Source organism: Oncorhynchus nerka, linkage group LG3, assembly GCF_034236695.1.
Source record: "Oncorhynchus nerka isolate Pitt River linkage group LG3, Oner_Uvic_2.0, whole genome shotgun sequence".
Classification (NCBI taxonomy): Eukaryota; Metazoa; Chordata; class Actinopteri; order Salmoniformes; family Salmonidae; genus Oncorhynchus; species Oncorhynchus nerka.
This window is the reverse complement of record NC_088398.1, coordinates 19,511,565-19,538,203: the sequence shown is the minus strand read 5'-3', so window position 1 is coordinate 19,538,203 and position 26,639 is coordinate 19,511,565. Positions and strand designations below refer to the sequence as shown.

The window sequence follows — 26,639 nt, the reverse complement described above, 5'->3', positions numbered from 1 at the left end:
TTTAAAAAAAACATTATACAGAGACATTGTTAGTATCCTCTATGTCCTGAGTGACTATGTATATAGTAACATTTGAGATGGGATCGATTGAGTCAGAGCGACTTGACTTTCACTACCCTCTCTACTCACCCGACAACCCCCTTTATTTTCCCTTAAGAAATGCACCCATCCGGAGCTGAATCAGCCATTTGGCTATGTGTGAGTCAGGTTGATGGGTTAGATGAGGGGATTTCCCCAATGCCCAAATAGACCCCCCAAACCACCTCACCCCAGATCTGTCTCTGGGTGTCATATACTCATTTTGGGTTAATACCTCTTACAGCTATCATGTCTGCTCTAGCCAGGACTGTTGTTATGAAAGCCTCACCAATCGGTTTAATTTTGAACACGGGGCCGTCAACAACGTTGGGATTAGACAATAATCCTCACTCTCCTCTCCCCAAAAATATGTCTGCCCCCCCACCTCAGGGGAACAATTATTATCCGGTTCTGGTGACACAGGGGTACTGGGTGCAGGCAGGCATGCATGCACACAACAACAAAACAAACAATGTAACAATTAGGCAGTTTCTCAGACACCCTGGGGAAGACTGAGGTCATCGTAGGTCAGACTGGAAAGGTGGGAGGTTCAAAGGTCATACCTACCCATCTAACAATCAAAAAAAAGACTGGGACATAATGGATTTTCCCCTCTGATTCCCTTTTTCTTCAATGTTCTAGAAACACCTCCCTTTAGCTCTGTTGTTGAAATGTTCTCAGAATGTTTCTAAAGCTATTGTAGATTATACCGTTGACAGACATTAGACCGTTATCCCTAACCTTTATCTAAGAAACACTGCAAGATGTTTGCTGTGTGGGTAACATATCCTGTGTTAGGTATGAACATGATAAAGTGAGATTGGAGAAGAGTTTAACAGATGATCTCAGGTCATTCAATGACCCACATTACTTTATATACTTACTAATAATATCTCATTATGGTTTCATTATTACAGCTGTGTGGAAGATAGTGCTAATGAGGCCAGACAATGACCTTTTAGGCTGCTTCGCTTCTGAATTCCAGCTACTGTATACATGCCCAGTGAAAACGCTCATGTGGGAGTTTGAGACAGAGGGAGAGACAGTGTTCGTGTGGGAGGTGTCTGTGTGTGTGTGTGTGTATGTGTGTGTGTGTGTGTGTGTGTGTGTGTACATACTCGTAGTTGTGTGTGTGGTGTGGCATGAGGTCTTTATCAATGAATGGAGAAGAGTCTCAGTGGTTATTTTTCCTGGATGAGATACATGGTTGAGACATGTATACTCGGATGGACAGACACACACCGATTCTATTGTACAGATCCATGTTCCAGATGTATTTTACAATCCACTTCCAGTCCAGTTAAAACCCATACTGCCACAGCCTTCCCTTTTTCCCCATCCCTCTTTGTCCTCCTCCTCCCACCTCCTCCTTCTTTCCGTTGCCGTCTGAGCAGTGCTTCTATTCCTAGTGCCGGGTTGGGCTTTGGGGAACACAAGCTGACGTGCTGCTAACCAGAGCAGAACTAAACTGTTTGTACCCCCCTTTTAAAACAAACTCCCATCCCCAAACCCCCCCCCTTTTAAAACAAACTCCCATCCCCAAACCCCCTTTTAAAACAAACTCCCATCCCCAACCCCCCTTTTAAAACAAACTCCCATCCCCAACCCCCCTTTTAAAACAAACTCCCATCCCCAACCCCCCCCTTTAAAACAAACTCCCATCCCCAACCCCCTTTTAAAACAAACTCCCATCCCCAACCCCCCTTTTAAAACAAACTCCCATCCCCAACCCCCCTTTTAAAACAAACTCCCATCCCCAACCCCCCTTTTAAAACAAACTCCCATCCCCAAACCCCCCTTTTAAAACAAACTCCCATCCCCAAACCCCCCTTTTAAAACAAACTCCCATCCTCAAAACCCCTCCCTCTTTGTTTAAACCCCAAACATAGCACGTTGAACAGGCCACCAATTATCCAAACCATCGTCCCCCTCCATACATACTGTACGTAAGCTTCAGCCTCACCCGTTCCAGTCACCTCCCCCTCTCCTCTCCCTCTCTGCACCCAGCAGCAACACCTTCCTCATCCTTCTCTCTCGCTCTCTCTCTCTTCCTCCCTCCTTCGGCAGAAAAGCTTCAGTAATTTGCACGAGCATTTGTTACTATGTACATAGCCAAGGCAACCACCCACTCACAGGCTCCAGAAACTAAGATGGGAGTATAAAAGAATGGTCTAATGCACAGATGGAAACCCACATCCACACACACACGCACCACACACACGCACCACACACACACACACACACACACACACACACACACACAAACATACTTCTCTTTTTTTCTTTGTAAACCAGACATTTCCTGGACCAGTTTTCCTCTCTGCAAATTTACCAGTGTCAAAATAAAGCACAGCCTGGCACGTGTCAATATTTGATCGCCTCTCGTACGTCAATTCCAGTAAACCATTGAGATCAATTTAGCAACATTGGCTCCAATGAGACTGGTGGATGTTTGGCTCATGGAAATGGCACGAGACTAATCTCTGCAGGAACCAGTTAGCCGAGGCCAATGACCAATATGAGAGTGAGAGTTGAGAGGGACTGGCGACTCATGACTCCACCATTCCTAATTCTACAGACTCCATGTTGACATAGTAAGTCAGTAAATACAAGGTTCATGAATAAACAAGACATGACAGTGTCATCAACAGCAGAGTGGGGCCTGTTGAAGGGTTGGTGTGTGTGTGTGGGGGGGGGTTCTGAGTAGAGAGAACAATGAGAGTTAAGTAAGTTGCACACAACACACATACACTTTGATATTATCACGCTGCATTTTTGTACTTTCATTATATCACGTCGTCAACGTGGGCCGTGGATATAGAGATCAATCCTAGCCACTGGAGCCTACTGTCGAGCCACTGACGATTTCTTCTTGCATAATTTGAAGTTTGAGACAGTGACAGACAAAATGGATGCAGGTAATGAGGGAGATGGGGCGAAACGGAATGTTTATGTATCCGTCGGCCAGGACGCAATGAGGCGTGGAAACACAGGTCATAATAGCTCAAGTGTGTGTGTGTGTGTGTGTGTGTGTGTGAGGAGATAGAGAGAGAGCTCTATTGTCATTGTCCCCTCATGTGTTCACAGCTAATGCGTTCTCATCAAATACCCAGCAGAAAGATGACAGAACTGCAGGAATCCAAGCGGGGGCTGCCAGAGTTGCTTTGCCCATTAGGAAGCACTGAAACCTCTTGTCTACAGCACTTTTACAGTCTATGACTGGGATAATTAGCTAAGTACTGCTCAGCAATGGCTTTCACTCAATCAGTCGAGCGGAAGAACAGAATCGGAGCAATTCAAAGAAACATTTGGTAGCCCTGTGTACAACTAAAAGCATGGTAAGTGAGGCTGATTGTGTGTGATGCTACTTTATGCATGAGTCATCCATCGCCAGTGTTTACATTGCAACAGTACAATCGAATGGTATCTAAATGTCATTTCAGGGTAGTTCACACTGGCTTTTGTCAGTTCCATTTACATGTCAAAGGTCACTTCATAGTGGAGAAGGGATAGATGGGCGACTGCAGTACAAAGACTGACATAAAAAATAAAAGCTTGCTTGACCATTTCCCTCCAAAAATACAGTAAATATTGAGTAATAACTGAGAAATGTTGTGCAATACTACCGTAAATTAATATGGTCTGATACCTGCGTTGGAGTGATTAAAACAATGAGATGAGAATGTCTGTGAGGAGAGAGGGATGGTGGGTGAAGGAGAGGAGAGATAAGGAGAGGTTTGCATACGTCACTCCTTTCCCCATCACCCCCTCTGGCAGTGTGAACCGCCGCCCTACTTTAACATCCTCCATCTTTAATAAACCCCTCGCTCACATCCCCCTCAGCGCTTACAGTATGAGACATCAACCGGTCAGACAGGAGCACAACACACACACTTGTCTTACTGCAAAAGCTGATGTGTGGTCTCTGGCACAAAATGGCTGCCGTGCACCACCCACCTAAGTGGATGCTATGTATTGGTTGTGGATGGAGTTAACCATACACAATGTGAAGTGCTTGACGCATGGTGAAAGCACTATTTCAATGCAGTCCGTGATTATTATCATTATAGCACTAAGCCACTGTTCTTTGACACTAACCTGTGTGATGGATTGCCCATGGCGCTACTTGCTCTAGTGCTATACAGTGAAAGAATGTCGCCATGGCAACATCCTCCGTGAAAGGGCAAGGACCCTCTGTGCGTCAGATAGAGATGGAACCTACCTGTTACACAGGCACAGGCGTACGCACGCTGCTAAAAAAAACAGATGGTGTTACTCACACAGGCTGGCATTATTTGCTTCATCCTCCCTACATTTGCATTGCGCTGGAAATATGTTTTCAATGGCACAGAGCATCTATTGCAGCCACACACAGAAACGGGGAACATTTTGCCTAGGTTTGTATGCATTATGGTTTTATGAGGACACTTCTATCCTCTTCTTCCCAATGCCCTATTCATAGACCTGTTTAAGGCCTGTCAACACAAATCACTTCATATTCATGAATCTGTTTATGGATGATACTTATGCATCTGTTTATGTTTACAGCCACTAAATCAAGCACATAGGGCTGGACTATTGGCCCGAAGGGAAGGATGAAATTGACACACCATTGCCATTACCGGTAAGCAAGACAGCTGGGCTGATGCTAAAAACAGTTTGACACAATAGCAGCATGTTAGGCTACTTCAATTACTAAGGGTACTCGATCTGTAGCCTAAGCAACCAAAGCGAGAAACAGGAAGATGGGACTGCAGAGGGAGCAGCGAAGAAAAATAAAATGTTGAAAATCAAGGTGAAGGTAAAATGAGGAGAATGAACATCAAGGGGGAAATCAGAGGAGAGAAGGGGAGCGTGAAGGAGAGCTATGCTTGAGTTGTGAAGAGTAAAGCTCATTGGCAGTGGCAGAATCGGCACAGCTGTGGGAGGGCAGAGGGAGACACTGTGTCAATTATGAAACATCTCATCTCATTCAGGGAGCAGCTAGTCTCTATCCGCGTGCCCATCAGCAGCACACTCTCTCGCTGCGTCTATCTCTACCACTCACTCAGCTGGGGAAGAGGAAGGAGAGTGTATGGAGGACCGGGAGGTTGATCCCCTTGTCTTCTTTCCTCTGTGACCACTGGTAAACAGAAGGACTGGATAGGTGTCCTGTCCACCATATTGCCATGCTTTTATACGAGACCAAAATGTAAACTCAACATATACCAATTTAAAAGATTTTACTGAGTCACAGTTCAGATATGGAAATCAGTCAATTGAGATAAATTCATTAGGCCATAATCTATGGATTTCACATGACTGGGAATACAGATATGAATCTGTTGGTAACAGATACCTTACAAAAAAATGGTAGGGGCGTGGATCAGAAAACCACTCAGTGTGACCACCTCATGCAGCGTGACATCTCCTTCACATAGAGTTGATCAGGCTGTTGATTGTGGCCTGTGAAATGTTGTCCCACTCCTCTTCAATGGCTGTTCAAAGTTGCTGGATATTAGCGGAACACGCCATCGTACACGTCGATCCAGAGCATCCCCAACATGCTCAATGTGTGACATGCCTGGTGAGTATGCAGGCCATGGAAGAACTGGGTCATTTTCAGATTCCAGGAATTGTGTACAGATCATTGCGACATGGGGATGTGCAATATCATGCCAAAACATGGTGATGGTGGCTGATAAACGGAACGACAACGGGCCTCAGGATCTCAACACGGTATCGCTGTACATTCAAATTTCGATCGATAAAATCCAATTGTGTTTGTTGACTGTAGCTGCCCATACCATAACCCCACTCCCACCATGGGGCACTCTGTTCACAACGTTGACATCAGAAAACTACTCGCCCACACGACGCCATACACGTGGTCTGCAGTTATGATGCCGGTTGGATGTACTGCCAAATGATCTAAAACCATGTTGGAGGCGGCTTATGTTAGAGAAATTAACATTCAATTGTCTGGCACCAGCTCTTATACCAACTGCACACTCCCTCAAAACTTGAGACATCTGTGGCAATGTGTCCCCAGCACAAGGTGCACCTGTGTAATGATCATGCTGTTTAATCAGCTTCTTGATATGCCACACCTGTCAAGTGGATAGATTATCTTGGCAAAGTAGAATTGCTCGCTAACAGGTAAATAAACAAATTTGTGCAGAACATTTGAGAAATATGTAATATTTCTGGGATTTTTACATGTTGCGTTTATATTTTTGTTCCGTGTAGACGCCCTTTCAGGTCTGGAGAGGAGCTGTTCAAAACATTGAGCCTGTTTATGTGAAGAGAAGTAGATCGTACAGAGTAGGGGTATGCAACCCTGTTCTGTTTCAGGCACCACACCTGACCATCTGAGCTGATTGATCAGTTCAGTGATTGCCTAAATTCAACACACCTGGTCTTCCAGGTCGGTTAAATCAAAAGCATGAGGTGCTTGTGACCCTCCAGGACCAGGGTTGCCTAACTCTGTTCTAAAGGGTGATGCTTTGTCATTACTGTATCTGTACTGCGTGATCACTGTTTCCCTCCTCTACGGTTGCTCAGATAAAAATAAAAACACCCCTCCCAACCCCCACTCAACCCAAGACATAATCGTCCCTCATCCCTCTCAATAACATCCTCCTGGCCAATCTCCATGGGCAGAGAAAGCCCCCCCTCTCGCCAGATTACAGTGCTGGCTGCCTGGGATTAGGGCTTAAATGACACCAGGATGAATAGACGCCGTTATAATTTTTCCTCATATGCATTTGCAGCTGCTGCATAAGAGCCTAAGCAGCAAAACAACTACACAAAGACCCATCTCTCCCCTGTAGCACCTTGCCTTTGTCCTAGAATCCTCACCAGACAAAATGAAATATGGCTTTAGTTATTTTTTGCAACCATAAAATTATTACCCCGAAATATCTATAGAAAACGATAGGAAAGAGAATATTCTTAACTATTTCCCAGGATAATGTGAGCATTTCGTCGTGCTCTAGATATTTTACACTCCCTGAAATAATACAATATCTATAAAAACCGAACGCGTAAGCACGAAATCCAACATTTAGTTCAGAATAAATTAACTACTGAAAATATCAGACATCACTTCATACAAAAACAATTTATTAGACATTGTCCAGGTCCAAGTACCAACAGACCTGAATAAACAAACAAAAAATGCTACAAACTTCCAAGAACAAAGATAACTCAATCTACACAAAGTTCATTCTTAAAAATACATGACCATAAAACTGAAAAAAGATACAAGATGTAAGGGGGTTCTCATCATTTGTGATATAACAGACTGGAAAGACCTTGAATGAGGAAGTGTGTGAGAGCGTGAGAGAGATGCTGTGTGTATGCGTGTGTGATATTCTACCTGAGGGGGGGGGGTAACAGTAACGCAGCAGTCACGTGGGCAGCGAATGAGAGAGGGGTACTAGAGGTAGCAGAGGGGTGCGTAGAGCAGAGAGGTAGCTAGCAGAGAGCAAGAGCAGTTCTACAGAGGTAGCAGACAGACAAAGAAGGGGGGGAGGTAGAGGTAGCAGAAAGGTGTAGAGGGGTGTTGAAATGAATGGAGATGGATGAAGAGAGGTAGCGCTAGCAGCTACATTATCAGCACCAGAACAGCTAGAAGCCCACTCCACCACCGAGGAAGAGCACATGGTTTTTAACTACAACTATATCACCATACCTAGCTCACTAAAAGGATGGATGAAGGTCAGTGGGATATTCGGCCTGCGTGTGAACAGCCCCCAGGGTACTAGAGCAGGGTTCAGCGAAGTGTGTGAGTAGTACAGTTCTACGCCTGGCTGGTGGGGGCTATGGGTGATGAGAGGGGGGGGGGGCAGAGCAGCTCAGCAGACAGTCATCAAACACCCGTCTCTGCTGTACGCACATTCTGCTCTTCTGACACGCCAACAACAAACAACTGAACACACGCTTCGGACTACAGTGTTTAAGCTTCAGAAGAGCAAAGTGGAGAGGTAGATTCTCAGTAAGAAGAGTGTGTGTGAGGGGAGGGTTACTGGTCCCATCTGTGTGTCGAAGGAAACCCTCATGATCCCATTCATTACAGTACACAACACACATCCCTAAATGATCAACTAGCTCCCCTGGTGTTGTGTTGGGGGGGAAGACGCAAGGGAGGGGGGAAGACGCGAGGGGGGGGACGCGAGGGAGGAAGACGCGAGGGAGAGGGAGGAAGAGAGGGGGAGTTGGTGTTGCGCTGAAGGAAAGGAAGAGACTAGTGTCATTCGAAAAGGTGAGAGGAAAGAGGGAGTTCTCCGATTTTCTCCCAAAATATTAGCTTCATATTCTTTTAAATAGAGAACAAACACAATATATTATTTTAAATGACTGGGAGGAGCCCATCTGATCTGCCCCACACCAGACTGACTGAGGAGAAAACAGTGTTCTTACTAGGAGGGCCAGAGTCACAGACCCCTTGACGCTGTGCCCTGAGAGGGAGGTGTGTGTGTGTGTAAGCCAGGAAGAGTTTTTGGAGTTGAGAAAACACCCAGCCAGTAGCAAGGCCATCAATGAGCTGAGGTTTTACAAGAGGTGTGTGTGTGTGTTGGTGTGTGTTTGTTTGGGGGCAGGGATCTTAGTTGTCAGCAACTCGTGCTGGGGCTGCCGCTTGAGGTCCCACAGACGCTGGGGGCATACCATCAGGCTGTACAGGCGAGGGGCCAGGGTCTGAGGACAGAGAACACACTGGTTTGAGAATGGGACACACCAACACACACTTTCTGGCTGAGTAGGATCTGGAAGGCGGATACAGATAGCATACTCACACATGCCGTTGGGGGCTCCAGGGTGGCGGGGACCCATCATGGGAGGCATGCTGCCAGTGGGGGGGCCACCAGGCATCATGCGCCCTGGCATGGGCTGACCGGGCCCTCCCATTGGTCCTAAACAGAAGGAGAGGCTTGGTGAGACTCTTGGCCTATCACAGAATCAGTGTGCTGGAACATGTTTTTGAAAACAATGCTAGCTGATATTTGGTGTTATTCCCTTGGATATAGTTCCAGGACTGTTGGGGTCTTTGTGTGCTTCTTTGCTGAGAGTCTTTGTGCTCCAGTGTGTGTGTCCTTACCTGTCTGTTGCGGGTGGTGGGGACCCATGGGGTGGAACCCGGGGCCGGGGGGGCCGTGTCCAGAGTGCATGGCGGGAGGGGGTCCGTGGTGGGGGGGTCCGTGGTGCATGCCTGGCCCTGGGGGACCATGGTGGGGTGCGGGGCCCTGGGCCGCTGCACTGGCCTGCTGCTGCTCCATCTGCTGGCGAGCCTTCATCTCAGCATACTTCAGCTGCTCCATGTGGAAGGCCTGGCGCTCCGTCAGCAGCTGCTGCCTCTGCAACTCCAACTGGAGGGGGGTGTCATAATTTTATACTATTAATCATGATTATCATTCTCAAAAGCCCATTGTCCACAAGGACATAAGGTTGACCATTACTCATAGTATCACTTTGAAAAGATAATCATGTCAATAAAGCTAATTTAATTGAACACAGAGCGAGAGAGCGATACATCAAGTCAACAGTGGTATATGACCAGGGTGATGATACAGAAACAGCTTCATTTTATGGATTGATAAATCAAAGAACGAAGTAGAAGCTATAAAGACAAGCGGATCCGAATAGCTGACATTATGACAAAGGGGAAGAGCGGTACAGCGGGAGAGAGGAAAAGCGATGGAATGAGACTGTGGGGAGGAAGAGAGGGGGCAGTGAAACAGGACCACTCTGGAAGCAGGAAGGAGAGAGGGAGCAATGGCTGGAAATGTCGATAAAGGGATTGATTGCATGCAATAAACCACTAACACTCTCTCTGACACGGAATCAACGGGTGAATTCCATTACCATCACAGCGATGGAGAGGTGGAGAAAGAGATGGAAGGAGGTGAGGGAGAGAAAGTCTATTCCCTGTGTGTGCCCTGGTAAGTACATTTGTAGTGGTGGAAAAGTGTGGAGTAGTAAGACAGTGAGGAGTGCCCTTATTTAGTGTGTGTGTGTGTGTTTAAGACAGAGACAATGTGTATATGAGAGTGTGTGTGTAACCCAGTGTTCACAGCCTGTGGTAACGGTAGGAGAGAGGCAGCCTGGGTGCTGTTCCAGAGGGTTATGTAATGGCTGGCTTTTTCATGCACTATTTATCAGGCTGTTCAACTGGGCTGCGGTCCACAGCAGCTCCACGCTTTACAGTTTTACACAAACACTTTCCACTGTCTACCCAGCAGTTAGTTGACCATCTTATTTTACTGCTCTTAAACCATGTGTAACCAAATGGACAAAGCAACGATGCCTGACCCCCCCCCCCCCCCCAAAGTGCTTTCCCTTCATGGGAATGCATGCTTTTTACTCGACTATCCTCTGTGCACTCTGCAACTACCCCTCATAATTACCACCCATTATTAATGCAAACGTTTAATATTGACACTTTTCACTTCCTCTGCTCATGTTGTAGATATAGGCCCACTCCCAAAACCAGCTCGTTGTCCTTCCAAGTTACCCATCTGCCGTTGGCTCTCCCTCACACACATCTCTGAAATGCCTGGATGGATGACAACTGACACGGATATAGCCTAGATACCACTACAATCAAGATGCATATCCAATCCTTTCACATCCCAAAGGGGTCTGAAACTACAAGCGACTTCAACCCACATGCAGTCTCCCACTGAACTACATTTCCCACAATCCACCTCGGCGCCACTACTTACAGCCTCTTTCTCTCGGTCCATGATGGTTTCCAGCTCCTCAAAGTGTCTAAGTTTGATCTCCAGCTTCTTCATCTGAGTCTCCACCAGCAGAGCCACCAGAGATTTGATCTTCCTCTCCTCCACCGCCGCCAGGTGCTACAGGGAAAGGGAGAAACACAGAGGAAAGAGATGTAACAGAAATCGAAATATAAAGCTTCGCCAAACTAGACTGGCCAGGTAGCGTAAGAGTAGCGCAAGCACTTTTGAGCCGTGGGCAAAACTGACACACCAATCAATGAGATGCTACACCGGCAGCGCAAGCATAGCATGAGTGAACGGAGCTGGAGCTGCTGAAGCATCTGTTAAGGCCTCAGGTCTATTTCAAGCATTTCGTTGACTTTTCCCAACTGACAAGTCGGCTCTCGCTTTTGATTTCTGTCTCCGTTTGCTTCTTCTGGTTTCAAACACCAAAAACAGCACATACCGAAAGCGCTATGCTTGCGGTGTAGTTTGAGTTTGATATACAAAGTGCTATACCCTTGGACCTCTGGAAGAAGCTCACCTTGGCCTTGGTGGCAGCTGAGGCGAGGGCAGCAGCGGCAGCAGTGGCAATGTTACCCTCCCCTCCGTCCGGCTCTAACTTCTTCCTCTCCTCTTCCTCCTCTTCCATCGTTCCCTGCTCCTCCTTCTCCTTGTCCTCCTCCGAGGTCTCCATGGCCTCCTCCTTGTCTTTGTCTGAAAACATTGCATAAACATCATTCAAGTCAATGCTGGACTTCTACGACCCTCCCCCAAAAATGGATGATTCAATCGAAGCGGAATAGCCATATACTCTACCTGCTGTAGCCTTGCCCTCTCCTCCCTCGCTCTCCCCCTCCTCCCGCTCCGACGGCTCGGCCATCTCGCTCTTCACCTTCTCTCCCTCAGCCAGCTTCTCAGCAGACTCACTGGGCTTCTCTGCCTCGTCCTTAGACTCAGCCTGAGACAACAGAGACAGGTAAGACTGTGGCGTTACAGCTGATTATATTTACAGAGCCTTCGGAAAGTATTCAGACCCCTTCACTTTCTGCACATTGTGATATGTTACAGAAATCCTCAGCAATCTACACACAATACCCCATTATGACGAAGCGAAAAGAGGTTTATAGAAATGTTAGCAAATTTATAAAAAAATATAACACAAAAATAGCTTATTTACATAAGTATTCAGACCGTTTGCTATGAGACTCGAAATTGAGCTCCGGTGCATCCTGTTTCCATTGACCATCCTTCTGATGTTCCTAAAACTTGGGAGTCCACCTGCAGTAAATTAAATTGATTGAACAAGATGGCACACACCTGTCTATATAAAAGGTCCCACAGTTGACAGTGCATGTCAGAGCAAAAACCAAGCCATGAGGTCGAAGGAATTGTCCGTAGAGCTCCGAGACAGGATTTGGGAAGGCACAGATCTGGGGAAGGGTACCAAAGAAATTGCTGCAGCATTGAAGGTCCCCAAGGACACAGTGGCCTCCATAATTCTTAAATGGAAGAAGTTTGGAACCCCCAAGTCTCTTCCTAGAGCTGGACGCCCGGCCAAACTGAGCAATCGGGGGAGAAGGGCCTTGGTCAGGGAGGTGACCAAGAACCAGATGGTCACTGACAGAGCTCTAGCATTCCAGAAGGACAACCATTTCGGCAGCACTCCACCAAATCAGCCCGCTTGGAGTTTGACAAAAGGCAACTAAAGACTCTCAGACCATGAGAAACAAGATTCTCTGGTCTGATGAAACCAAGATTGAACTCTTCGGCGTGAATGCCAAGCATCACGTCTGGAGGAAACCTGGAATCATCCCTACGGTGAAGCATGGTGGTGGTAGCGTCATGCTGTGGGGATGGTTTTCAGCGGCAGGGCGAGGGAGACTAGTCAGGATCGAGGCAAAGATGAACGGTGCAGGGTACAGAGAGATCCTTGGTGAAATCCTGCTCTAGAGTGCTCAGGAGCTCAGACTGGGGTGAAGAATCACCTTCCAACAGGACAATGACCCTAAGCACACCGCCAAGACAACACAGGAGTGGCTTCGGCACAAGTCTCTGAACATCCTTGAGTGGCCCAGCCAGAGCCCAGACTTGAACCCGATCAAACATCTCTGGAGAGACCTGAAAATAGCTGTGCAGCGAAGCTCCCCATCCAACCTGACAGCGCTTGAGAGGATCTGCAGGAACTCCCCAAATACAGGTGTACCAAGCTTGTAGCGACATACCCAAGAAGACTGAAGGCTGTAATCACTGCCAAAGGTGCTTTAAAGTATTGAGTAAAGGGTTTGAATACTTGTGCTAATTTATCATATATTTTTTAATACATCTGGAAAAAATTCTAAAAACTTTCTTTGCTTTGTCATTATGGGCGTGTGTGGATAAGAGGGGGGGACAATTTAATCAATTATAAGGCTGTAACGTAACAAAAAAATGGGGAAAAGGTCAAGCTTTCTGAATACACTGTATATGCAGGTCAGAACTGAGAAACACCTAACTGAAGATTATAGCTAGACAGGTCCTTGAGAGCGAAGGAGAAAATATACAAAACCCAACAAGGGTCAAAGCTAATGCCCTGCATTTCAAAAAGCCTGCAGTAAAGCCATCGGGACAAGAACCGGCGTGGATCGGCAATGGCTAGTGACGGTTAATGAAGATGTCAACCTCTACAGTGGTCAACCACGCATGGCTAACGTTATCTGTGGCGTTACATTTGCCCCGTGGCCATCCTAAACACAGAGAAATAGGACAGATGGAGAGAATAGAGGAAGCGAAAGACGGAGAGTAGTAAATAGAGGGGCAGACTGTACGACTGCCAGCTTTAAAAATAAAGTTAAAAACGGTTTGATGTCTTCTGTGCACATATGAATGTCCCCTACGACATAACTGCAATGACATGTTCTTCTTTGTTACATTATCTCGCTGTCATACTGTGTTCAACCGTGTTCGATCTTGCCTTGCCATCTTGTTTCAAGAGGATCACAATGCAAATAAGTCCCAGGCTTTATTGTATGTTATCCTCCGCGATTTAACAATGGAAATAAGTCCCAGGCTTTATTGTATGTTATCCTCCGCGATTTAACAATGGAAATAAGTCCCAGGCTTTATTGTATGTTATCCTCCGCGATTTAACAATGGAAATAAGTCCCAGGCTTTATTGTATGTTATCCTCCGCGATTTAACAATGGAAATAAGTCCCAGGCTTTATTGTATGTTATCCTCCGCGATTTAACAATGGAAATAAGTCCCAGGCTTTATTGTATGTTATCCTCCGCGATTTAACAATGGAAATAAGTCCCAGGCTTTATTGTATGTTATCCTCCGCGATTTAACAATGGAAATAAGTCCCAGGCTTTATTGTATGTTATCCTCCGCGATTTAACAATGGAAATAAGTCCCAGGCTTTATTGTATGTTATCCTCCGCGATTTAACAATGGAAATAAGTCCCAGGCTTTATTGTATGTTATCCTCCGCGATTTAACAATGGAAATAAGTCCCAGACTTTATTGTATGTTATCCTCCGCGATTTAACAATGGAAATAAGTCCCAGGCTTTATTGTATGTTATCCTCCGCGATTTAACAATGGAAATAAGTCCCAGGCTTTATTGTATGTTATCCTCCGCGATTTAACAATGGAAATATGTCCCAGACTTTATTGTATGTTATCCTCCGCGATTTAACAATGGAAATGGAAATAAGTCCCAGGCTTTATTGTATGTTATCCTCCGCGATTTAATAATGGAAATAAGTCAATGGAAATATGTCCCAGACTTTATTGTATGTTATCCTCCGCGATTTAACAATGGAAATTAACAATGTTATCCTCCGAAATGGAAATAAGTCCCAGGCTTTATTGTATGTTATCCTCCGCGATTTAACAATGGAAATAAGTCCCAGGCTTTATTGTATGTTATCCTCCGCGATTTAACAATGGAAATAAGTCCCAGGCTTTATTGTATGTTATCCTCAGATTTAACAATGGAAATAAGTCCCAGGCTTTATTGTATGTTATCCTCCGCGATTTAACAATGGAAATATGTCCCAGGCTTTATTGTATGTTATCCTCCGCGATTTAACAATGGAAATAAGTCCCAGACTTTATTGTATGTTATCCTCCGCGATTTAACAATGGAAATAAGTCCCAGACTTTATTGTATGTTATCCTCCGCGATTTAACAATGGAAATATGTCCCAGGCTTTATTGTATGTTATCCTCCGCGATTTAACAATGGAAATAAGTCCCAGACTTTATTGTATGTTATCCTCCGCGATTTAACAATGGAAATAAGTCCCAGGCTTTATTGTATGTTATCCTCCGCGATTTAACAATGGAAATAAGTCCCAGGCTTTATTGTATGTTATCCTCCGCGATTTAACAATGGAAATAAGTTTGTTATATGTTATCCTCAGGATTTAACAATGGAAATAAGTCCCAGGCTTTATTGTATGTTATCCTCCGCGATTTAACAATGGAAATAAGTCCCAGACTTTATTGTATGTTATCCTCCGCGATTTAACAATGGAAATATGTCCCAGGCTTTATTGTATGTTATCCTCCGCGATTTAACAATGGAAATAAGTCCCAGGCTTTATTGTATGTTATCCTCCGCGATTTAACAATGGAAATAAGTCCCAGGCTTTATTGTATGTTATCCTCCGCGATTTAACAATGGAAATAAGTCCCAGGCTTTATTGTATGTTATCCTCCACGATTTAACAATGGAAATAAGTCCCAGACTTTGTGTGTTATCCTCCACGATTTAACAATGGAAATATGTCCCAGACTTTATTGTATGTTATCCTCCACGATTTAACAATGGAAATAAGTCCCAGACTTTGTGTGTTATCCTCCACGATTTAACAATGGAAATAAGTCCCAGGCTTTATTGTATGTTATCCTCCGCGATTTAACAATGGAAATAAGTCCCAGGCTTTATTGTATGTTATCCTCCGCGATTTAACAATGGAAATAAGTCCCAGACTTTATTGTATGTTATCCTCCGCGATTTAACAATGGAAATAAGTCCCAGGCTTTATTGTATGTTATCCTCCGCGATTTAACAATGGAAATAAGTCCCAGGCTTTATTGTATGTTATCCTCCGCGATTTAACAATGGAAATAAGTCCCAGGCTTTATTGTATGTTATCCTCCGCGATTTAACAATGGAAATAAGTCCCAGGCTTTATTGTATGTTATCCTCCACGATTTAACAATGGAAATAAGTCCCAGACTTTGTGTGTTATCCTCCACGATTTAACAATGGAAATATGTCCCAGACTTTATTGTATGTTATTCTCCACGATTTAACAATGGAAATAAGTCCCAGACTTTATTGTATGTTATCCTCCACGATTTAACAATGGAAATATGTCCCAGACTTTATTGTATGTTATCCTCCACGATTTAACAATGGAAATAAGTCCCAGACTTTATTGTATGTTATCCTCCACGATTTAACAATGGAAATATGTCCCAGACTTTATTGTATGTTATCCTCCACGATTTAACAATGGAAATAAGTCCCAGACTTTGTGTGTTATCCTCCACGATTTAACAATGGAAATAAGTCCCAGACTTTGTGTGTTATCCTCCACGATTTAACTCATGTGCATGTATGGCTTTTTCAAGTTTTATGTGTGCTGTTTCTTTTTTAAATGGTTGAATTAATAAACTAAACTAAAGACCTCTCACCCCTGGGCCGTCTCACCTTGTCAGGCTGCTGGGAGTCGGAGTCTGTGTCCATCTTCTCTGTTTCTGCTGGCTCTACAGTGACAGACAGGGAGAGAGGGGCTTTGAGAAGAGGAATAGACAAAGAACAAGACATCTCTCAAGAGAAAATGATCACAAACAGACGATGCATCCCAAGTTGAACCTCACCATGATTCAGACATTGATGTGGTTAGGAATGACAGTATGTGTGTGTGCGTGCGCATGTGCAAATGTGGGAGAAAGTGAGCGAGTCGATGCCGAGTGAGAGTGCATGAATGTGTGCGTTTGAAAAAAAAATACATGTCCGCATGTGCATTTGGACGCGTTTTTTACTATGCGAGTATTGACCTGTATGAGAAATGGTAGACTGCTTTGGGGAGGGTATTGAATGCAATTAGGCCATTTATTGGTTGTTGATGCGTGTATGTGTAACATGCATTTATTCATGTATAATTGCTGATTGAGCGATTGCTGTGTGTGTGTAACAGGCATTGAGGCCGTGGCATAGTGTGTTGACCCAGTTTCAACCCCTTCCCCCACGCCCCATCTGCTGTTCTAATCCACTGGTTACCACGACAGCCGGACACATAGACATTACACACTCTGAAGAAACCTGAAACATCTACGTCGCCCCCCACTGGCCATCCTGATTTCAACTGGCAGGCACCTCAAAATGTATTGGTGAGAATAAACATCTGGCTTTACCCGCGCGAGCACACACACACGCACAGGAGGTAGGTATAAGGTCTAGGTGACCTGCGAACAGCTGGCTACGAGCAGCCTCGTCCTAACCTGTTAGCTGTGGTTTGTCTGTGTCTTGGCCATTTGCTGCCCTCCACTGGTAACACTCAGTACTCCGTCTAAATGTGGGGGGATGTATATGGGTGGGTATATGAGTGAGTATTGCATGCATGAGTATGTTGGATGTATGTGATGAGAGAATGTTTCTGTGTGTTTATATGAAGGCCTGTGTGTTTACACGATTCTATAGGCATTGCTATTCGATACGGTGACTGAGATTGGCTGTTCCAAACAAATTGCTCACCAGAGGTCTTCTGCAGAGAGACAAGAGAGCCATGAAAAATAATCTTTGTCAGTCATTGAAATAAAATTGCTGATATCAAATTGGCTCCTTATTTAAAAAGATGGAGAACGAGCTACGAAGGAAAAATACTGGAGTTTTGGTGCAGGTACAACCAACTAGCGCAAAAATAATATACTGATATTGACAAAACGGTACGAAAAATGATATCCCAATAAATAACTATTGATTCACCCGATTAATGTTGTATACCGTGTGATCGTTTTTATGTTTGTGTACGCACAAGAGTATTTATCTATCTTTGCAAATGTGCGACTGTGTATCTGAATGCATGTGTTTTGCTCCGAGTGTGTGTGTTACCGGTCTTCTCGGGCTCCTCGGGGGCGGTTCCTGCGATGCCGCTGCTCTCCAGGCCATAGGCGGGGTCTACCTTGCCCGTGCTGCGGGCCGCCTCCTGCACCTTCTTCACATGGGCCTCCACCAGCTCTGCTGGCACCTCCTCACGCACACGGCTAAACTCCTCTGGAGAGAGAGGGAGACACTGTAGTTAGCTACACACACAAAGATATGTTCAAACACACAGCGATATTACACACACAACCGTGTCATTACGACACACTACATGCAATGTGATATTACATACAAATTAAAAACATTTTATTTTGTGAATAAACACATTGTGATAAAACACCCTTGCAAATGACCCACGTACCCAGTCCCCACAACACGTACCCAGTCCCCACAACACGTACCCAGTCCCCACAACACGTACCCAGGGCTGCCTTGGCGGCGGCGGAGGCCACACGGGGGTCCACCACAGAGGCCAGGAAGGCCACGGTGCTCATGACAGGGTTGCCTGACTGGCTGAAGGGTACGGGCTGGTAGGCCAGGGGGCCCAGGGACGACTCAGAATTCTCCAGGTAGGGGTCCTCGATGGGCAGACGCAGGAAGTGCAGGATACACTCGTCCTGGGTGCGCGAGCCCACGTGTTCCGACACCTTGTTCCAGTCGTCCTTGTACATCTCCAGAGCCTGGTAGGGAGGCGATAGAGGAATGAGAAGGGTTCTGATAGGCTGGTAGGTTTTAGATTATGTGTGTGATTGGTCAGCTGGTCTGTTGTGACTGACGTACCTCCAATAGGAGCAGAGTCTCCTGCTCGGTCCACTCCCGGCCACCGCTGGTTCCTTTACTCTTGGGGTTCTTCTTGGAGTAGAGGTCATTACGCAGGCCAAAGTTCTGCATGTCAGAGGGCTTGTCTTTGCCCTTCTCTGGGAAGTTGAGCATCTGCTGGCCAGAAGGGATCTAGAAGGATGGAGAGACAGGGGAGGAGGTTGAAAGGAATCACACTGTGGTCAGAGGATGCAATGAATACTTTCACAACATTTATGACCCATTAAATAATCAAACTCAACGGTTACAGACACACAACGCCTGTATGTGTATTTGGATATAACTCGCTATCGGCACTAACTTTCTTGAGTTTAAAGACCCTTCCCCTAGCCCCTACTCCCTCAGTATCCAACTACCTGAAAGAACTGGATAGATGAAAGAAATATGACCATAGCTCCATGTAGTTGTTTATCTAACCTGTGGGGGGCGGTGGTGCATCGGCGTCAGGCCAGAGGGGGTGTCAGCCAGCACGTTGAAGTGGGGGGTGGGCGGGGGGCCCATGGGGAGGGGGCGGCTCTCAGCATCCACCTGGTAGTTCACCAGCCCCCACTGCTCCAGGAACGCATGGACCCTAGTAGAGAGAAAAAACAAACTGGAACAGTAAGGGACAACCTAAACGTGTCCTATAAAAAACAACATATATTACAAAGTGTCTTGCATACGGTGCGCCCTGACGAACAATGTCCTAACTTTTGCCCTAGGGAATCCATTTCACGTTAAACCCTTGACCCTTCACCTCATGACGGCACACACGTCACCCGTCAGGTTCCTGCGGCAGGAGGTGGAGGTCAGGTACTCCTGGGGGTTGAGCCGGTACGTGTCGATCATGAAGTTACGGTAGGCCAGGTATCTGACGGGGACAAACACATTTTACAAAAAAACACAGAAGGGTCTGAACAAATAAGGACGTCATGTGTTAGACAGCAATGGATGTGTATTTGTACGATGAAAGATTCTTAGTGAAAGCGTGCGTCTGCAGTTCTTTAATGGGTTGAGTGAGTTGATGTGTTGGGCAGTGTTCTCCACTGACTCACATTTCTGGGGACTTGGACTTGTTCTTGCCGTTGAAGAACTCTGGCAGTGCACGCCTCTCAATCTCGTGGATACTGAAAGAGGGGGCGGGGGGGTAAACTCAAAACACAGCCCAACACCCCCATGCTACACTCCCCACACACTAAGAACAGTGGGGCCATCCTCACCAGTTGTAGTCGAACCAGGCGGCGTAGCTGGGGATGATGATGTGGTGGGTCTGCTCGGTCACGTTGTCCTCGCTGGAGTCGATGAGGCGGTTGACCTCGGCCTTGCCCTGCTCCTCCTCCTCCTGCAGGGGGAGACAGTCACACGGATTGGATCAGACCAACATAGGCAAGAAAGGAGAGCAGAATTTTGGCTGGTGCTTGCTTGGTCAGTTTCTATTATATATGAATGGAGGATACAATATTAGAAAAGCAGGAGTTCCAGATTAAATCAGGAATAATCCCACCCCAAATGGAGAAAAACTGGATCTGAATGAGTTAACGCTGCACTGGAAAATGCTCGTAATCTAACGCATGCCTCAAACCACTCGTAGAACAGCTAAGTGCATTGTTAGCTGCTTTTTTGCCCTCCCGCGTCACTTGATACACAGTAGACCTCAACTAAACATAGAACCACATGGTTTATCAGTCTGTGACCGCTGATAACGTCAGAACAAAGTTGACTACAAATACAAAAGTTGCCAATATCTTTGCGATGGATACAACAGAGTTCTATTTTGCTAATTGTAGGCTACTGTCTAATTTGTCTCAATACATTTCATGATGTGTAGCCTATTGTAGGTGGTAATAGGCCGTAGGTGGTAATAGGAGCTGATCAGTCATCAGTATTGTGAAATAATTATAATTTTAAGAAAATATTTGAATGGAGAAAGCTGATTGAGACCAGTACTCTCTTTCGATCCTATCAGTATGGACACATATTCCAACGATGCACTTCATGACCGTTCTCTCAGCGTGGTGTTTTTGGAAATGCATGTTACGTCTTCGGCAGTTGTAGGAAATATGCATTGTTAAAAACAGCCGTAGGCCTAAGTTCCATCGCTATCGGGAAACCGGGCCCAAATCTACAAATGGGTAGACATTGCCTCTAAAACAGAAACCAGGTGAGATATTTTTCCATCTCCCGTCTGGATTTGCTAAGAAGTGGGGGATAATCTGACCGTGGATCTATCAATGACGACTATAGTTGTGGGTGAATAGGGAAAGGTTTACGATGAAGAGGGAGAAGAGACAGCATTGAGAGGCAATCATTAAAGGGTTTTCAGGAAAAGCTGGTGTTACCTTGCCTCCAGAGACCACAGAGTCATCCTCCAGATCATCTAGAAGACAGAGAAAGCATTAGGACGTCACTATCCATTGCTTGACACAATACATCTCGGTGATTGACTGTTTAGTACTGGGACAGGCAGATACTTCTACACATACACACTCACCCAAATCTGCCACTGCCCCTCCCTTCACTGGGGTGTTCTCGCTGTCTTTCTTAGAGTTCACTGAGGACAGGGGAGGGGAAAAAAGGCTGAAGAATAGCCAGAGTATAGTAGGGGTGAAATGCACTGACAGAGGCTATTGGCTCTCTTTTCTCTTGTAAGGTCTCTCTTCAAAAGCAACCACGGAAATAGATACAGAGGGGGGAGGGGGTTGCAGAAGTGGGACATTGCAGATGGGACTGGGTCAAAAAGGCCATTTTTAGTTAAGTGCGTTTGGCTTAGAGCACGTTCAGCTGGAATAGCACTCCATTCAATGCACCACTGAAGAAAGTCCCCCCAGGCAATGCCATGCCATCTTGGCAAGGACAGAGCACACAGTTAGAAAATAACTCACTCAGAGGAAAAAACTGCAGTTACTACAGAGATGAATAAACTGCAAGTCAACATGGTGACAAGCATAAGATTGATGCACTGAGAGAAAGAAACAGGACCATGAGAGAGAGAATGGGAGACTTACAACATGTGATTTAGAGTGACTGAGGCAATGAAGGAGAAGAGGGGACCACGAGGAGGAGGAGAGGTAGGGGTGAGAAAGAAGACAGAGTGAAGGATCAAGAGGGAGGAGAGCAGATGTGGGAGAGGGAGACAATGAGAGGGACGAGTTGGACAATCAACTGACCGTTCTTGGGCAAAGTGACCTCCTCCATGCTGGGAACAGGCGAGGGGTCCTCCATGTCCTTGGTCAGGTCCTCTTCCTCCTCCTCGTCCTCGCCACGGTGGCCACGACGCTTCCAGTGAGACCCAGGGTTCCTGGGGACAGGAGAAGAGATCAAGGGTCAGTGGAGTTTTCCTAAGACACTGATCCATGGTCAGTTTAGTCATTTTCTCCCTAATGACTAAGGTTAGGATTTGGGAAGGTTAAGCTGGTCATAGATCTGTGGCTATAGGGGGACTCACCCCTTCTTGCCACCCTTCTTGCGGGACTCAGCTGGGGTGGTCGGGGGAGATGGCGAGCGCCTCCTCTTCTTCCCGGCGGCGTTGGCCTTGCGCTCCTTGCGATCGGGTGTACGGGAAGACTGATCAGAACCACGAGGGATGGCCAGATGAGAGAGAGAGAATGAGAGGATGGAACAGTCTCACACAGAGGGGAGTGGGGGAGGAGGAGAAGAGGGAGGATGTGGTGGTGAGGAGAGGAAGGAAGAGTTTGAAAGGACGGGTGACACGACACAGACAAACAAGACAACAATCCACAGAGTGCAGCAACTCACTTAAACACACACTTCCTAAGAATCCATAACACACGCCCCAGAGTTTGGCCTACCTCCTCCTCCTTTGGGAAGATCCTCTGGCGGAAGCTCACAGTCTTCTTGTTCTCGTCCACCTCATAGTCTTCCTCATTCATCCACTCGTTGAAGGCATCGGTGTCCAGGACCCACTTGGCATGCACCTGGGAGAGGAGGAGAGGGAGAGAGCAGTCGAAACTAATCCACTACTCAAGGGTGGTGTTGTCTGCTAGTACTTTTCAGGCTGGTGGCGGAGGTTGATTTGGCCTATATAAAACATTAACATGACTGGATGCTCCATTCTCACCTTCCAGGGCTTCTCAGAGGTGGGTGGGTCCTCCACATCCCCCTCCACGTCACTGGTGGACACCCAGGTGTCATAACTGACCACACAGAGAAGAGGGGTTAAAGGTTAGTAACAGGTCACAGTGGGTGGACATGTAAGAGGGCAGAGTGGACCAGCAAAGCTGTAGTCTAACAGTGCCAGGCTCTCACCTGTCTGGGTACATGCCCCAGTGCACCAGCACCTGCTTGTCCTTACGCATGACCGGACGCAGCCACTCCTCTGCAAGACAAACACACACTTTTTTATCAGCGTATACACACATACTCGAGTAATGCATACAGACTACTGTATTAATAATAGTATATTACTGTATACACACATTACACTTTCTTTGAAATGTGATATGAGAGTAGAGTAAGCCTCTGTAAGGTGACCATAAGGAATTAGATTCAAAGAATATAGCACAATCCAGACTACACCAGAACTTAAGGCATATATATAAAAATATATAATTTTTGAACATTTCATCAATTTAGCAGACGCTCTACCAACTGAGCCACATGGGACCAAGTAACAAAGTATATGATATATACATTGCAAGGGGGAGCTTTATTTCCTTTCTCAGTAGAGCACATCACTTACCATCCTCCTGCTGGGTTAGAGAGGGGTAGATATGATGGGTGGCCTTAGACTTGTCCTCGGTGATAGAGCCCTAAAGGAAAGGAAGGAGAGTAGCTTTATGATGCCATTTGAATTTCTGGTGAATGGTGAAACAATCCTACCATTGGTTGGTAGGATTTGGGTGGTCGTGTCTTACCTGGTGTCTTTTGATGATGTCCTTCAGCTTATTGGCCTGCTTCTGCTCCATGTCAGGCACCAGGAACACGGTTGGTCGAGTCAGGCAGTTATTCTGAACCAGGGTCTTCTCTACATTCAAGAACATCTCCACATTCCTGTCCATCCTGGAGGGGTTCTGCAGGTCAAACCTACGCCTGCACAGATAGGAGGGATAGAACATGTTGTTAATTACAGTCTCAACTCCACAGGGCATCTTTTTCCCCCCTCCCTCTATTGGAGCAACCACTACCTTCTACGGTGATTCCGTGATTAGGTGGGAATGATGCATTTTATAAAAAAGTATTCAAATCAAGACCCTACTCACCAGCCCTGCTCGCTCTTGAACTTGTAGGTGGAGCCCAGGATATGACACAGAGCACCCCCTGCCTTGAAGTCCAGGAAGGTCTTGGTCTGATGAGGCAATACAGAAGAAAAGGCGAGGGACATTCACGCAAGCTAGCTCAGATAGATAAAAACATGGCAAACTACTGTGACATAAAATGTGCAGAAGTGATTGGGAAGCCCTAAAACACTACAGCCCACTCTTCCCTTGCCCAAAAAATATCACTGTGTGTGTAGGTCCCGTCCCTGTCCTGGTCAGGTGTAAAGATGTGTGTGGAGGAGATACTCACAGGTAACTTGGTGAGGGCAGGGTTGTTCACCCTCCGTCCGAAAGCATCTTCCTGGAACTGAAGCAGCTGCACCACCAGCCCTGCCAGGGACTTATTGGAGGGAGAGTCTGCCTGTACATACTGAGACACCACAAAGCCACTGTGTTAGTCAGGGCGGCACACTCATGTGTGACAAAGGAGGGATTGAATATTGTGAGACCACAGAAGTTTTAGGCTACATTGGTCAGACAAACACATGGCCAATGCAGGCACACAAGATCTCATGAGTAGATAGCTCATACTATAACAGCAAAACAGCAGCCTTTAGGTAAATGTGGGGTGATATGACATCACTTTTTCTTTCAGTGAGGCCCCTTCCCTGGTCACTGAAAAGAGTGGCAAAGTATATGAAGCAAAGTAACAAGAAAATAAATACAGTAGAAAATAGTTTACAGTAGCTAGCTATTTCTTTTCAACAGTTGTTTTGGGAAATCCACATCCATGCTGAGATGTTTTGCTGCAGTCAGCAAAGGCAGCCATTGCTTGGTTGTGTGTGGAACACTTTGTCTCCAGCGCAAAGTAGTTCAGTGCGAGGTAGTCAAGGTTTCCCATCAAGACGATTCAGCTAATTACTTGGACATAAATATAAGTCATCAATGGACCAATCGACCTGTCTGCTACTCTCTGGTCAATCACAATGTTACCAAACGTTACTGTAGCTAACTAATGTTGTTAATTACATCAAGTCCCGTGCCTTGCCAGCGTTGTGCTGAAAATCTCCCCCTTGACAGAATTCCCCCCTTCGCATTCATTGCAGCGACTTGGTTGCTAGTTGAGATTTCTGCACTTCACGCATCTTAGTAAGTAGCATGAAGCATTTTTGTCTGCAGTTTTCGGTTTTGCTTCAAGTGTATGAAGTGGTTCTAGCTTGTATGGCGCCCTGAGTGACCCCCCCCCCTTCAGCGGCCGACCGCCCCCGGGGGCGCCCCATGCCGCCCATACCTACATCCGCTACTGATTTGTATTAGTCTATAAATAAATCTCGTTGCCAAAATTCGTCACCCCTCCCATGTCTTATTCGACTAGTATTTTTGAAAGTGTAAGGATAATAATTCAGCCATAGTTGCTCTGAAATGTGTATTGCTTGCCAACATCTTATTCCCTCTTTGTTTAATATAACACACATACACACATTACGCATTTCGGTTGCCTATCCTTACGAAGTGTGTTATATAGAAAGTATTTGACTCTGATGTGTGCCACAGAAAGTATTTAACTCGGCACAACACCTGTTCACCGCAACAATGTTTACATCAATGATACCGTTTCAAGACATGTTAACTAACTAGTTATCTTACCTACTTAAACTAGTTTTCGTTGCGTTAGATAGCCAGCTACGCTCAGATAGAGTCAGATGAAAACAGGAGTAATTACGTTAGCTACCTTGCTACCCTAGATTGGTAGGTTACACAAACAGACAACTCTTCAGCTAGTGTCGGCGGTGCAACAAATCAAACGGCCGGTACGATAGCTATTCAGTTAGCAGCTAATGTTAGCTAGCCTAACAATCGCTTGACATGTAATGTTCATGTTGTTGGGTAATGTTGTGATGGACATCTTTAGATGCATGAAGCTAGCTATCTAGTCATATCTAGTTTGCCACAAGTACTTAATAGGAGCGATATATTGAAAGAGATATCTAGATAGCACTTCCATTGTGTTAGAGACGCGTGCCGTAACGTTGGAAATCAATGGAGGTTAAAACCACCGCTCGCTAACCTTTTTGTAGTGTTTCCCGATCCATTGGCGCACCGAATCGATCTGAGAGACCGTTTCTGCGCTCTCCCAGTATTTCGACGAAGGACCTCCATCTTTCTTACGGCCCACCGTAGTACCAACGCCCACAGGGCCGGCTGCAGGTCCCCCTGAACCCGTTCCACCCGCTGCAGTTGCCGCTGTCGCCATTGTTTCTTGTCCTGTCCGCTGCTATTTCGCTTCTCAACCGCGTCACTCACCAGGGGGGATGCGCATGCGTGAAGTTATTTAATCTCGCGATAAAGAGGGTTCATATGGGTGATCTGCTTTTCATAGACAAGTATTCTTAGCGTGGCCGTTAATTTAATGCAGAAAGTATGTTACTCAATTATGATGCATTTTTATCTCGTTACAATATCCATGTTACATCTAGAGAGGTCGCCATAGTCTTTGATGCAATTCCATCTGGAACTCTCATGTTGTTTAGAGGTGTAACCAGACCTCACCCTCTTGACCTACCCTCGCTTAATCCAGTTGACTCTCCAGTAGGAAAACATTTTTTCTGGATATCTGGATATTGTATCCATTCCTTATGTCACAATTTACTGGAATACATTTGTCAATAATTTCAGTTGGAAAAAAGACTCGTTATTACCACACAATTACCTGCTTGTTAACAAGGTCAAAGAGGTCTCTTTCAG

General features: G+C 45.8%; 1 protein-coding gene across 3 annotated transcripts; it reads right to left on the bottom strand.

The window, feature by feature from the left end:
- Positions 1–7,165: 7,165 nt before the first annotated feature.
- LOC115103758 (SWI/SNF complex subunit SMARCC1-like) lies at positions 7,166–26,189 on the bottom strand. 3 transcript variants are annotated; one of them, XM_029624673.2, is made up of 26 exons: positions 25,963–26,189; positions 24,205–24,324; positions 23,898–23,983; positions 23,553–23,727; positions 23,378–23,447; positions 22,945–23,014; positions 22,757–22,832; positions 22,488–22,613; positions 22,124–22,242; positions 21,846–21,976; positions 21,170–21,229; positions 21,018–21,055; positions 19,899–20,020; positions 19,734–19,805; positions 19,436–19,549; positions 19,117–19,270; positions 18,661–18,831; positions 18,302–18,560; positions 17,890–18,051; positions 16,486–16,541; positions 11,598–11,739; positions 11,323–11,495; positions 10,782–10,916; positions 9,158–9,425; positions 8,856–8,972; positions 7,166–8,757 (listed from the first exon to the last, which is right to left on the bottom strand). In XM_029624673.2, exons 1-26 carry the CDS (start codon positions 26,146–26,148, stop codon positions 8,666–8,668), a joined length of 3,294 nt encoding a protein of 1,097 aa, XP_029480533.2. In that variant the 5' UTR covers positions 26,149–26,189; the 3' UTR covers positions 7,166–8,665. The 3 variants fall into 3 exon arrangements, with proteins under 3 accessions (XP_029480533.2, XP_029480542.2, XP_029480551.2); XM_029624682.2 differs by having other exon boundaries at positions 22,124–22,218; XM_029624691.2 differs by lacking the exon at positions 21,170–21,229.
- Positions 26,190–26,639: the final 450 nt, after the last annotated feature.

Bases quoted from the DNA above. Each gene is read 5' to 3' on its own strand.
- LOC115103758 (XM_029624673.2), bottom strand. From the start codon at position 26,148: ATGGCGACAGCGGCAACTGCAGCGGGTGGAACGGGTTCAGGGGGACCT. The intron at 18,832-19,116 runs GTTAGATAAACA...CCATCCTTCTAG, and splicing joins TGCACCACCGCCCCCCACAG to ATCCCTTCTGGCCAGCAGAT. The intron at 10,917-11,322 runs GTGAGCTTCTTC...CTTTCCCTGTAG, and splicing joins CAGCTGCCACCAAGGCCAAG to CACCTGGCGGCGGTGGAGGA.